At 40.0% G+C, this 14,427-nt stretch overlaps 1 protein-coding gene across 4 annotated transcripts; it reads left to right on the top strand.

Moving 5' to 3' along the window:
• Window positions 1–226: 226 nt before the first annotated feature.
• LOC117494949 (FYVE, RhoGEF and PH domain-containing protein 6-like) lies at window positions 227–14,186 on the top strand. 4 transcript variants are annotated; one of them, XM_034145962.1, is made up of 21 exons: window positions 227–781; window positions 1,803–3,768; window positions 5,447–5,600; window positions 5,799–5,866; window positions 6,445–6,475; window positions 8,458–8,609; window positions 9,337–9,493; window positions 9,631–9,718; window positions 10,245–10,295; window positions 10,416–10,474; window positions 10,573–10,644; window positions 10,875–10,943; window positions 11,097–11,180; window positions 11,294–11,373; window positions 11,516–11,615; window positions 11,744–11,890; window positions 12,537–12,642; window positions 12,906–13,000; window positions 13,080–13,208; window positions 13,295–13,434; window positions 13,519–14,186. In XM_034145962.1, exons 1-21 carry the CDS (start codon window positions 769–771, stop codon window positions 13,553–13,555), a joined length of 3,798 nt encoding a protein of 1,265 aa, XP_034001853.1. In that variant the 5' UTR covers window positions 227–768; the 3' UTR covers window positions 13,556–14,186. The 4 variants fall into 4 exon arrangements, with proteins under 4 accessions (XP_034001853.1, XP_034001855.1, XP_034001854.1 ...); XM_034145964.1 differs by having other exon boundaries at window positions 228–756; window positions 11,516–11,618; XM_034145963.1 differs by having other exon boundaries at window positions 228–781; window positions 5,805–5,866; window positions 11,516–11,618.
• The last annotated feature ends 241 nt before the right edge of the window (window positions 14,187–14,427 follow it).

Below are 14,427 nucleotides of genomic sequence, written 5' to 3'. Positions count from 1 at the left end.
AATCAAATATCAATGAGAAACATCTGCATTCACTGCAATATTTTACAGCAGATTTACTACTCAGTACTGTGTTTCCTTTTTTATAAATCTAATATCTCTTGACATTTATTAATCTAATGTCCTTTGGCAAGATGTCCTTCATATCACTTCCTTCCTCTTAGCCAGAGCTGTTCCAGTAAAAATTACTGATTTATGATCCTGGTGACAGATTGACAGCATGGTGAAAGCACCATACAATGATGTATTTTGAGTTTTACTTCCCCAATTTGATCAAATATAGCTTAGAAAGCATTAGCTGGCTCCCACTCATATGTCTCTTGTGTCATAGTCACACTTGCTGTGTTAAAATTAGCAATGATGATGTCTGGGGAAAGATGCGTTGGTGGAAAATGTGAGTAGTGATGATTTAGTAAAAATGCAATTAGGTAGAAAAAGGGTAAATAGATGTGCACATGAGACAATTCTGATTTAGTAAATGCTACACCAATCTGTCAGTGTGACCCCTGAGGCCCCCTGCTGGATCGTTCATGGAAACAAAGGAAGCTCTGCATTAATGAGGCAGCCACTCAGTGCGGCTGCGGGGAGAATGAACTGTGGACAGCAGGAACACATGAGTTTCTCGAAGAAAAGCGGAGACAAGGTGCTTTTTTGACTGATAACTTATTTTGGAGTCGACGGCTTGAGATGTATCCGGACACGAAGGATGGTTTCTTTCCGCTGCAGTGAATTTAAAAAAGTTGACAAAACAGAAACGAAGTGAGTGAAGCGATGATTAACTCAGGTAAGCGACGGAAACTCGATGATTGTTCTGGTCAGAGTTTTGTTAGTTGATCAGATAAAATCAAAGCAGGTCGATTTATTGTAAAACCATGTATTTATTTATCTGTTACTTCATTTATTTATTGGGGGAATTACATCTAAACAGTGTTACACAGGGAGAATACATTCAACAGTGGTAATGTTTACTTTCTAGCTGAAGCTAATCTGCAGCCCCTGTGTTTCAAATATATAGGTTCATACAGACAAACAATTCCGTAAAACGATTTGAGATAGATCATATACTTAAAACAGACTGTGTGTATAAGTATTTAAGTCAATGTTTTGTACAGCTATTTAAATGGCAATCCTTTGATTTTATTTAGAGATATGTATTATAGTATATGGGACATATCCCACTTATTTCTATGTATACTTCAGTGGTTGACTGTAAAATCTCCAAATCCAAACTCCTGAGAAAGATTTTGTTGGCTGTGTCTAACCTGTGGTGACTTTCTGAATGAGGAAATATGTGCAGAGGGAAAAACCAACATCCCTCTCTGTCAGCAGATCAGCTGTTATTGTTCTGTTCACCACAGAGGAATTTTAGGGCATTGGTTCAGCCAGATGTGCTAATTTGCATGACTTTTTTTTGGAAGTCCCTGCACCCCTTCCTCCATTACTATCCCTCTCTTCATCTCCCATCTGCTCCTCCTCCTCCCCTGCCCAGTTGACACGCACCATTAGCCGGATTACAGTGCTGTTGTGTGGAGTGGCAAACATAAGCCATGTGATATTTGAACCCCCGGAGAGGTGGTCCAGTACTTTACAGCAGTTCAACACTAAGCTGTCACTAGGTTAGGATCAATGCTGCAGAGTTAAGAGTGAACTTTTATTAGGGCAACATCTGTCAGACCACCAACAATGCATCAAATATAGTTAGATTCCTAATCTGTTCGATATATTTCAGATGACAAGAGGCTTTAATTCAGAGGAGATAAAGTACACAAAATCTGAAGTGCATTTGTTTTGTTTTTTCTCTGTAGGCATGCAAAAGCCACCTGTGGCCCCCAAACCGAAGCTGGCCCAGCCCCAGAGGCCAGGACTGTCTCCTGCAACCCCGAGAAGAGAAGGGCTCTCTCTCCCGTCTCCTGGCACACCGAGGAGGGCTAAACCGGTAGTGGCCCCCAAACCCTGCCTCTCCAAACTCACCACTGCTGTGGAGTCCAAACCTCTTGCTGCGAAGAGCCTGCTCCAAACATCTGTAACAGAAATGCCACAGACCGAAGGTCTTCTTAACTCGCAGAATGGAATACAGCAAGAGAACAAAAAGCCAGATTGGGATTATATTATTCCGATCTGTCTGTGCAGCCAGGAGAACTGCATGTGCAGCGGCAGGAACTCGTCAGCACACAGGAAGATCGTCTCTACATCTCGAGGTTCTGTGGATGAGAGTAGGGAGAAAACAAACAAGTGCAAAGTGATGAACACTGCTACCACTACTCACCTCACAAACCATAAACCTCTTCAACAAACTGTGGACCAAAATCTCAACACAGACATCAACACCTCCAGTCCAACAGAGACACCAACACCTCCGACTGTTAGGCCGTCCCTTCCTCACAGAACATGGAGCGATGAGGCAAACGGTAACGTACTACCTCAGAGTTCACCTGGGCGAGGACCAGAGGAAGATGCTCTTGGCTCAGAGGAGATATCTTGTGTGTCCCAGCCAAAACCAATCCCAGCAGCCTCTAGGAAGCCCATCCCTATCCCTGTACCACAGACACCCAGGTCAGCTGGGCTGGCCCGTCAGGAAAAGATGGTGGAGGAGAGTGAAGAGATAGTGAGCCAGGAAGGAAGGGAAATGAACGTCAAAGAGGTGAAGCTGTCATCGGAGGGGAAGGGCAGCTCATCACTGTCTGTCAGTGTACCTGTTGGAAATGAGGCGCCAATATTTCTGTCTGCAAGGAAAGCCTGCGCCCAGCCGGCCCCTCCGCCCAAGAAAAAGCCTTTACTGTCAGCACCCGAGAAAGCACCGACCTATGATCTTCAGACACTCCCTACGGATGTGGAGGAGGAAGACCTGGGCTGGGACAGCATCATCCAGGAAATGGAGGTGTCAGTCGACCAGGAGGATGAAGAGGTGGAGAAAGAACTAACGCGTGATCAGGAGTCAGTATTCAGTGACTTCACACCTATTCCTCCTTCTAGCAGGTCGCACAATCTGAGCCAGCCTCCTGCCAGCAGCGTGGCAGCAGAGGTGGTCAAAGTAGCTCCGAAGAAGCCCAAGAGGAACAGCAGCCCGATGGCATGGATGCAGAGGAAGGCATCCTCTGAGGAAAAAGAAGTGTGGAAATCAGGAGACGAAGAGAAAAGGCAAGCACTTCCTTTACAAGATTGTGTTTTAAAGGAGAGGGTGATGAAGGAGCTGCCTGCGCCACCAGTGGAGAAGACCAGCAGAAAATTCCTAACACCTGGAATAATGAAGCCTTCTCGCTCCAGCCTTAACAAACAGAAATCCAAGTCCTTCTCCGGCGCTGACCTCCTGCGCTCCGAAGGACAGAAGAGGAACTCTTTCCGGAAACTGCTGGACTTGAAGCTCTCTGTGATGATGCTTCCCAAGCTGATGAAAGGAGGCCAGAGCTCGGCTAATGATAATGATCAAAGGGAAAACGTGCACAGGGAGCTGGATGCATGTGAGGACCAAAACATGCATCTCCCTCAGCGTAAATACTCCTGCCCGCTGATCGGAGTAGAGCAAAGCGTGGACGGAGATGATTTTCCTCCTGGAACAGAACAGGATATTTACTACGAAAACATGCCTGAATATGAAGAAATAGCAGACTACATTAATGTGCATGTAGGAACGGAAGTCACATCCCCTCGGGGGTCCATTGCACAGCCTACAGCCTGGCAGTATAATGATGAGGGCATCTATGAGGAGCAGGAGCCTTATATGTCCTTTGAGAAAAACACTGAGCAGTATCAGATGCCAACAGACCTTGAGAGGTATATTATCATGGCTTTTATCTGTCTTGTTTCTCTCAGTACTTCACATCCTATCTCTGAATATATTGAGTGATTTCCATTGTTTCTGGTACAACACCTCTGGCCTCTTTAAAACAATCAGCTGAGAAAAAGATCTTGTGAATGAGACAAAGGGACTGTGAATAATTTGTTTATCAGGAAGTTTACGGAGAAGCGCGTCACATTTGTGCCTTTGTTGCAGATACCTGTCAGGGGAGTTTGACTGGTATAGTGGCACACTTGCTCAGCGTTTCAGGTGTTGATGGATTGTAGATAGACAACTTAATTATTTAGATGCCTGTTTCATTTTCGAAAAATACACTTCATGCTAACATTTTCAATGCTATAGCCACGCAGACAGTTCTTTTTTTCGTTTTTAAGGATCTGTCGCTGAGATTTTTGACCACACATATATACGATTTTTGATGCTTTACTAAGTATTTTCTAAAAGGAGTGTGTCCTTCTGGAAAGTATATTTATGTTTCTTAGCATAAGCCACAAATCCTTCTGTCAACGGTTTGATTTAAAGTCCTATTTTAAATAAGAGGAATAGGTCAACTAAAGAAGAGTAAGGCTTCTGATGAAAGAGCTTTTCTGTTTCAAATGTTCAACACTTCAAATAAAAAATATCTACATGTCCAGATATACAGCAGCTCTCGGGAAGCTGGGAAAAATATATTTTTGATTGAACTGATCCTGTTAAAGTTAGACAACTAGTCTAGAACAACCCCATTGATGCTTAATTAGCTCAATTAAACTTAGCATGATTAAATTATAGTTAGAAATGCGTCTAATTATCCTCATATGTTGAATTGTGAATGAGCAGTGAACAGTCAGAAAAATAGGATTACAGTTTCTGTAACTGTACACTCGGGGGTGTACAGCTTAGTGTGTCGCCAATCTTTAGCTCAAACTGTGCAGCGATCACATGTTTAAGGACGTTGATCAGCTCACAAACAGAGACCACTAACAGCGTAACATTGTAAACATACCACAGTGTATAAGACTTACAGAGTCCGGCTTATTGGGTTTGCTGTTCAGCCTCGGCCTATTTCTTTTTCTGCAGCTTTTGTTCAGGGAGGGGCTGTTGTTTCACATGTAGAGCTCCCTCTGGGATTGATGGCATTTGAAATATCCAGTTTCTTTTTGGTGCTGTTCCCCTTTTAGCTGTCTACATGTGGTCATTTAAAAGCACTGCTTTTGTATGATATGGGGTGTTAGCGGTTTGCTGTCCTTTTGTTTCTCATGGACAAGACTAGAATCATGTGCCCGTGTTGATAGTTTATTATTTAATGTTTCTTGCTGGTTGTGTCAGGTTTTCCCTTTCTTTCGTTTTATGGCTCCCTCCTGATCAGAGCAGGAATTGTTCAAATACTGCTGGACTGACCTCTGTTTGTATCCAAAACACTCCTCTTTGATTAATGTGCTTTTATTCCAAACCTCACCTCTTTCCCCCTTTTTTAAGAAACGGCATCCACTCTTTCTTGTACTTCTTAAACTAATCATGTAGCATGGGAATGACAGTCAGCTGGATTCAGTGTTTTTAATAACTGCATGCAGCTGCTGCGTTGTGTCTTAATCACCCATACAGTGATGTGTTCATGCTCTGGCATCTGCCTCTATTCTCCCCTGACCCTAACATCCTGTCCCTCTTTGACAGAAGCTCTGTGGATGAGGAGGTGACGCCCTTGGACGACGGCCCTTCGGATGACGGCCCTTCGGATGATGAAATCTTGGCCAACACCTCAGAGGAAGAGGACGATAGCAGCTCCTTCTCCAGTAAAGGAGAAGCTGAGCCGGCAGAGGAGAGCACGGTGAGAGGCACACCGTTAGATTTATGACTTCACTCTCTAGAAGTGCTCACAAATGATTTTGGGAATCCTCACACAGGGTTTGCCCTTTGCAAGGTTTCAGATAACATTGATCTGTGTGTGATTTAGCCATGAACTACACAGGGTTTATTTATAGTGCATTGAAATTCTAAGTCTGTGTTTTTTGCATCTTTCTGTCAGGGGCAGAGTGGGCAAAAGAAGAACAAGATTCACCACATCACCACAGAAATCATGAGCTCTGAGAGTGTGTAAGAGTCTTCATTTTTTTCTTTTAAGGTTAAACCAAATATGAAAAAAACAATATTATATGAATTTCATCAAGGGGGCAATTGGATGTTACCAAACATACTTGGCTATCGATAGGTTTCATTTTCATTTCTCTGGTATATAATAAAAATCATTACTAGATGTTGGAGCCAAAATGCTTATTTTGCTGTTGCCTATTATTTATTTTACTGTCATTATTTGTTCACACCACACACAGTTGTAATTGGTCACTTATGGCACTTATCACATGGGTAAGGTATCTATTCCACCTGTTGTGTGCCAGGCTTGTGTGGGTGTCAAAGAGGGTGAGCTATAGGCTCTGAAGGACTTCTTGAATTGTTTTATTGGTAAATGATTTGTGCTTTGACAGAATTGTATTCACCTCAATTGTATTGAATGGAGACGGACATTTCAAAACCCTGGCAAATAAACACAAATTAGCAGCATAGCTAGACACCACTAGATAAGCTAGAATGTATTTATTTTTGGGAAAGAGACTCTTTTCTCTAAAACAATACTCATCCTTTTATAACTTCACTTAATTTTCCCTTTTTTCCAGGTTTGTCGACGTCCTGAAGCTGCTTCATGTTGTAAGTATCCTGAGACATTATCCATTTGTGTTTTTTGCTTCACAAAGCTATATGTTTGCATTAATAAAATGTTTTAAAATTCCAAAGCGGGAACAGAATTTCATCTACACTTATATAAAATACAGCCAAAGAGATTGTAAACATTTTTTGATTAAAACACAGCGAGAGATAGAAATCCATATTGAAAGAGTTGTTTTATATATTTTTGCAGTCAACATTAAAAGTGTTATTAGGAGTCCAGGAATGGGCCACATGACAAATGTTGTTTGTTGAAGTCTGCTGAAAAACATAAATATTCTTATCTTTTGAAAAATGGAACAGGACATGGTGTAGAGAAAGATTTAAAAGGCTCTCTATATGTTTTTATCTAGTACTAGTTTACTGTGAGCCCACATTCTACATATGTGTCTGATTATTAGCCACCGGGTCACACCCCATGCAGGATAACACCGTCTCCAACACACAGCTCACATTCCTCATGGTTTTCCTCTGCTTTTTCCGCCAGTGATATCTGACCGTAACGCTACACTTGTTTGTTGCTTGTTGATTAAGAAATGTAATCCATAACGGAACCAGAACTCTAATATGAAGCTCTGGTTTCTTTGCTGCACTTGTTTGTCAGATCAGTATACGTACACTATAAACTTGTATCCTTCAGACAAAAATCAATATGATTGTGTTTTTCACAAGTAAAAAAATAATGTGTGTATTCACCCAGTGATGGAGATCCACTACCACATTTATAGAGGACATTATGCTAATGTTTAGGTTTGATTGGTTACTTTAATTATTTGAGCAGGGATTAAACATATTCAAAACATAGATACAGGAAGGTATGAGACGATTTTTTTATGAGACACAGATCTCCAAACAGGATTGTAATGGGACTGAGTCATGAACAGTGACTCCTCGCAGCAGAGCGCAGACAGGAAGTGCTCTGCAGACTGTGGAGGAATAGAGTCCAGTAATGAGGATCAGTCATACCAAGTTCAGAAGAATGTAGAGGTGACTTAGTTTCTGTTCTCCATCCCCACCAGGCACTCAGCCAGCTTTTCACAAACTGATTAATGAGAGCACCACATGCCATTTGTTGTGAGCTTTTATCTGAGTTATAAGGAGAGACATATTTGTCAGCCATGCAGTGCGTAATGTTGCTGTCAGGTGAAAACTTTATGGTCTGTAAAAGGTCATCTTTCCAGCAACACAAAGATAAGAAAGGCTTTGATTTATAGCTCGATGTAAATATGTGGTATGGTCCATCTGATAAGCGCCTCATAAACTAAGTTAAAATAATGCTTTTAAGCCATATATAACCTTTTATCTAAAGTGAAAACAGGAACATCAAACCAAACTGGACAATAGCCGTTTGTCCACCCTGTTGTTGTCCCCATTCAGAAATATTCACTTACTGCTGATTCAGTCACGGCTGCATTGTAATCTTTTCTTATCTTATGAATCACCCGGTTTTTTCTAATTCCCTGCCAAATCCTACTTCACGTAACGCGCCTCCTTCGCCCTCAGATCACACATGTTAACCACAGGAGCGCTCTACTGGGTGCGCAGTCTGGCCGTTTTATATGCCATGTGTCCCAATTAACCACAAAAAAACCTCCACATCATCAGAAAAAGAAGCAGAGGGGGCACGCTCAAGGTCTCCTGCTCTCCTTTTTCTTTCTTCCTGATTCACCGTACCGTTGATATTAACACATTCTTAATGTGTGTGCCGGTCATGAGTCAACCGTATATATTCTGTATCTTTTATACTAAATGGTTCTGGAGCTTATCTTTTTGTATAGTGTTGTTCTGGTAACTGATATATGTGATTTGCAGAGCAGAGAGATTTAAAACCTCTATTGTTTTTAGTTCTTCTTCAGTACTTCATGTAGATTTACTTCTGGTTTTCCTCTTCCTGCCTGGATGAGTTCCTGAATCTGCCCTGCTGACTCTTTATCTGTCTGTTTATTTGATTATCTGACGTGCAGGACTTCCGTGATGCGGTGTCCACGGCGTCTCGTCAGAGTGGGAAGCCTGTGATTGAGGAGCGTCTTCTCAACCAGATCCTGTACTACCTCCCTCAGCTCTATGAACTGAACCAGGATCTGCTCAGAGAGCTGAAGCACAGAGTGGCCAAATGGTACATAATACATTTGAATGTTTGTGCATATTCATCACGTTTACTGGCTTAAACAGCTATATATGCACATACACTATTTATACAAAGATACATTTAAACCCATGACCCCATATTTGTGTCTAAATGTTGGTATTTTTTTTTAATAGTTCTGACGCTGTAGTTCAACTAAAGATATAACTTAATGTTTACGCAGGGAATGTGAGTATTTATATTTAGTCAAGCATTGTACCTATGTACACATTTGATCAATGTTCACTAGAGACAGCTTTACATATTAAGATATTTTTCACAATTTTCTGAAATTTTACCCAAAAAATCTATTGATAGTTGAGAATATAATCAGCAATTTATTCTATTCCAGATACTTCTACCGACTACTACCATAACATCCTGCTGCCACTAATGTGGGAGTAACAATATAGATATAATATGAAATAGCAGAACAGTAACCGAGGACATTTTTCTGTATTGAGTACTTTTTTTTAAAGTACATTTTCCTGATGATGCTTGCATACTTTTACCAAAATGCAGGACCTTTTCTTGTAACAGAGTATTCTTTAAATGCGATACTAGTTATTTTGCTTCGACAAGTAGTCCTTGTACTTCCCCCAACAACTCTGTATACATTTTTCTGTACAATAACTATTGGAGAAATAATAATAAACCTTAATTGTAAACATTTGAAAATATAATGTTGAAATATTACTAATTTGACCTTATTTTACAGGGATGAAAATGCTAAGCTAGCAGATATTTTCCTGAAGAAAGGGCCGTATCTCAAGATGTACTCCACATACATCCGTGAGTTTGACAAGAATGTGGCTCTACTGGAAGAGCAGCGTAAGAAGAACCCTGCATTCGGCGCAGTGGTGCGGGAATTTGAGGTAACGAGGCTAACCGGTTTCCTCCTTCAGAGGGGGAGTGACTGTTGCATAACTGAGCTTTCATTGTTTATGCAAGTGAGAGTTTGTCCCTTTAAAAAGTATCTAATTTGTAATATTTGTAATTTTTTCGGTCCAAGGCCAGTCCACGGTGTGCCAACTTGGCTCTGAAGCATTACCTCCTGAAGCCTGTTCAGAGGATTCCTCAGTATCAGATGTTGCTTACAGGTACATCAGCAGAAGAGTCATTCTCATTACGCATCAGGCTCATATTCAGTTTAATTCCTGGAAACATAACCTGCAAGTCCTAATTAATTCCTTTCGAACTAACTTCCTTGTAGTTATGGGCCCTTAAACATAGTTTGAAAAACCTGTGATGTTTCTCATTTTTGGCATCTTGCTGCCCTCTGGTGTCCAGAAAAATACAAATGCTTTGGAATTTCTTTGCTGCTCCTCCAATCCTCATATAATAAGATTTTTGAAGTGCAGCCCAAATCAGATTTGGTGACATAACACAAGCTTTAACATGAGTGAGCTTAGTGTTTCATGAGTCTAATGGATCAGAGTTGATCCCTAGGGACCAACATGTGAAAAATGTTTGTACTTCACTCCTATATAATTCTGTTACGTGATTTTAGAGTATAATCCAGGAATGTAACACAAGACTGAGCATTTATAACCCATACAAAGTCGTTTTCAATGTTGGACATAACTCTATTGTTAGAGTTGGACCTAACTTATTTTTGTGTTTCAGACTATCTGAAAAACCTGTCTGAGGACTCTGATGATTACAAGGACACACAAGGTAAACACAGTTCCTTTTTAAATCTGTACTGTAACTCACCTGATAGTTTCAGGAACAGAAACACATAAAAACCTCTGTTATGTGTTTGATGCACATCTTTTGACATTTCTATCCACCCAGCGGCCCTTGTCATAGTGAAAGAAGTGGCCAATCATGCCAACGACATCATGAAACAAGGGGTGAGGAAAATAAAATATTCTATTAACATGTTGATAAAAGCTCCATACAGATTGCTTATGTCCTTGTGCATTTTTGTAATGTTCTTTTTCCCTCTCAGGATAACTTCCAGAAGCTGATCCAGGTGCAGTGCAGACTGAACGGCCACCATGAAATAGTCCAGCCTGGGCGGGTAAGACCATAAAGCTTTAGCTTGGATTTATATTTTTTATTAATTATTGTGTATTGCTCTATTAAATGTTAACTGTTAAATCAACACTTATTTGATTTATTTCTCTGAACACTCACTTTTGTCGGGCAGATTAGTTTGAAAGGAAAGTATAAATAAATATCAGGAAATAATTAACAAGTCATTGTGAGTTATTAAAAAATGTTTTACCTTCTGGCGTTTTTGTGCTGTAGATCTTCCTAAGAGAGGGCACCCTGAAGAAACTGTCGAGAAAGGTCATGCAGCCCAGAGTGTTCTTCCTGGTACAGTAACACATTATATCTTCTTTCTCTTGTATGTTTTTTTATACAATAATATCATCATGATGTTCTAAATCTTACTCTAAGCTCTTCTGTGTATTAGCAAAGACGATTTGACAGAAAGTAAGTAATGTTTCTTTGTCATGTTCTTTATAGTTTAGCGACACACTGCTGTACACAACTCCTGCTCAGTCCGGCCAGTTCAAGTTCAACAACATGTTGTCTCTGGCTGGGATGAAGGTGAGAACTTCACTCCTTCTTTCTTTGCACTCGTCATCTATTCACATATATATGTTATTATCCCACTATGTTCTACGCTGCCATCACTGCTCTCACAATGAAATTAATTACAGGTTAGCAAACCAAGCCAAGAGGCCTATCAGAACGAGCTGAACATTGAGAGCGTGGAGCGCTCCTTCATTCTTTCAGCAAGGTAATGATCAGAAACAAAAGAAAAATCTCTTGGTAATTTAGGAACGTGCTGTTTCATAACAGGCTTCCTGTGTTCTTTATTTGAGTGCATAGGTCTGTGAGTATGTGTAGGCGTGTATTCACACTCTGTTTTCTCTCTGCAGTTCAGCCACAGAGCGAGATGAATGGCTCGAGGCTATTTCCACAGCGATCAGTGACTACACCAGGAAGAAGATCAGTTTTATATCGGGCAAGCCTCCAGAAGAAGTAAGAAAACACATTTCCTGTTTGCAGTGTATACTTTATGATACTGATGAGATCTAAATCAAAGTACTTTATGTAAGCTTATGTAAGAGTGATGAGAGTTAATTTCTTTGTTTGTTTACACTCAGTTAGAGCTGGGGGATTATGGGGACGGTGCTCCTTTGGGATCCAAAGCCCCTATATGGATCCCTGACCCGCGGACCACCATGTGTATGATCTGCATCTGTGAGTTCACGCTGACATGGAGGAGACACCACTGCCGCGCATGTGGGAAGGTAAGGTCACAAAAGTCTCCCTTCAAAATCAAACGCAGTTTCTAAAATAATGTTATAATAAAGGAGAGCTGCAATTAACAGTTATAAAACTGTTCATAAAAACAGAGTAGCTGGTTAAAAAGATATATCATATGCAACTAGAAAGTACACTCAGTAGAGTTTCCCTCTCCCTTGTTAAGAGTTTAATCTCACTCAATTGTCCCTCCTGGTTCCCTTATAGTCAAGTGGTGAAGATAACAAAAACAGGGATTTATTCAAGTTGTATTGTGCCTTACTTTAGTGGATCATAACCTACCGGGTATAAAATTAATATGCAGATGCTCTGGTTCAAATTAAATCTGATAATGTCCTATAAATGTCGAACAAAAATACCTTTTGCTAGTTAAGAAAAGTAAATACTCTACTGGCAATTTTGAATGACCTCAACCACGAGAACATCCCTGAGCATACAGTTATAAATTACCACAAAAGGGTTGTGCTCATGGACCTGTAGTATGTAAGATTAGCTGCTGATACACCGAAGGAAATAGGCACACAAACACACGACCAAAGACATTATCCTTATGTCTGGCAGATATTTAATTGGATTGGAAAGTATTCCTGTCAACCAAAAAATAACATATTTTATGCTTAATCATCCCCTCAGGTGGTGTGCCAGTCTTGCTCGTCCAACAAATACTGTCTTGAATACCTAAAGAATCATTTAGCCCGAGTGTGTGACCAGTGTATCGATATTCTCCTGCAGCAGAAAAGTAAGTCTTGCTTTCTTCTGACATTGTATGCAATATGATCCAATACAAAATGATTTAAAAAAAGTCCTGCATATCACAGGGCCTGATAGGATGGTAGCTGGATCATAAATAAGGATATTTAATGATGCTGTGTACCAGGCTCTTCTTTATCATTCAAAATCCTTATAACAGAGGCATCAGTGTTGATTAGACACAGTTAAACCAACACAGGTATTGTGGGTCTTTTCTATCTATTAAACCAGTGCATTTTTCACCTTGATCAGGTCAACAAGCCCAATCAGCAGCTGTATCCCCTGGAAGCAAAGCCACCTTTGCTTTCAACAGGAAGCAGAAGAAGATCCCTGCAGCTCTCAAAGAGGTGATTGATGCTTTGTTATGATCATAATGCACTGATGGTGATAATGACCTGATATATAATCAGATGTGTTTTGTTTCAGGTGACAGCAAGCACAGACAACTCTTCCATGAGTGGGTACCTGCAGAGGTCAAAGGTGAACAAAAAGCAGGGGAAGAGGCTGTGGTTCGTTATCAAAGACAAGGTCCTGTACACGTACGCTGCAAGTGAGGTAAGATCCCAGTGTCATGTTATAATTAAAGTAAAGCGAATTGATTTAATCTTTATCTGACACTCTTTTATTGTGTCTTCATGCAGGACGTTGCAGCATCAGAGAGTCAGCCCCTGTTAGGGTTCGTGTTGAAAGAGGATTCATCACAGAAGTTACATTTTAAGCTTTACCACAAAAACACACTTTACTACATTTTTAAAGCTGACGACCTCCAAACAGCACAGAGGTACAGTATAAAGAGTCGTGCCACTTATTGTAGCACATGGGTATGAAATTAATAACACTAATAACTTTTTTTTTTCTTTAACAGATGGATCGACACATTTAAAGGTGCTATGGTGCTCTAACATTGGTTGACAGTGTTTACCTCAGTGCTCTCCGACTTGTGCAAAAAAAGCACCTATAGAGACACCATATTAGTTGCACTGAAATGCAACCTAAATACATTATTTTATTGCTTTTATTAACCATACAGTAGGAAATAGCCATGTTAGTTTTATATTTCAATTTAAATCTTTGCCACCAGGATTTATGCAGTTTTGGATAGAAATTAAGAATCATAAGTCGCTCCATGTGAAGCTTTTTTAGACTTTTTACCCATTTTGTATAATTTTTTTTAGTAACCTGCTTGGATCTCCAGCAGATATCTGTTAATAAAGCCCATTGTAAATAGATTTGTAATTAATTTTAGAGCTCAAAACAAACCCTACAGTATGTGTAGATGTTCCTTGTTGTATAGTAATAATTACTTTATTTCACACCAGCATGTGTCTGACTGTTGAACACAGTGTGCACTCATTATTAACCCTCTCTACAACCTACATTCTTACTGGTGTATCAGGGGGTTGTTGTCTGTATGGGCATAACTGTACCATGTTTATTGCACTTAAGTAATTAAAATGGCTGTACATTTATTCAATCCCTACAAGCATTTTTCTGTAAATATAGAGGATTGTAAATTAAACGTAATCAAATGTCCCCTGAATCTCACTGTTATTATTGTAATGATGTCACTGTAATGCATGTTTGTTTGATTGTGCATTTTGTTATGGTAATAACAATTTTACAACTTGAAACAAAGCCTGTCTTCTTGACAACTGTTTTCATACTATTATATCCAATTATATAGCCAATTATCAAAACAAAATAGTAATACACATGATTCTGAGTAAGCTTCAACAACTGCCAAGTAAGAGTTTGTGGAACCATAAGTTATATT

This window comes from Trematomus bernacchii, unplaced genomic scaffold (genome assembly GCF_902827165.1).
Source record: "Trematomus bernacchii unplaced genomic scaffold, fTreBer1.1, whole genome shotgun sequence".
Lineage (NCBI taxonomy): Eukaryota > Metazoa > Chordata > Actinopteri > Perciformes > Nototheniidae > Trematomus > Trematomus bernacchii.
Note: the sequence above shows the minus strand (reverse complement) of the source record. Positions and strands in the feature narration are given on the sequence as shown.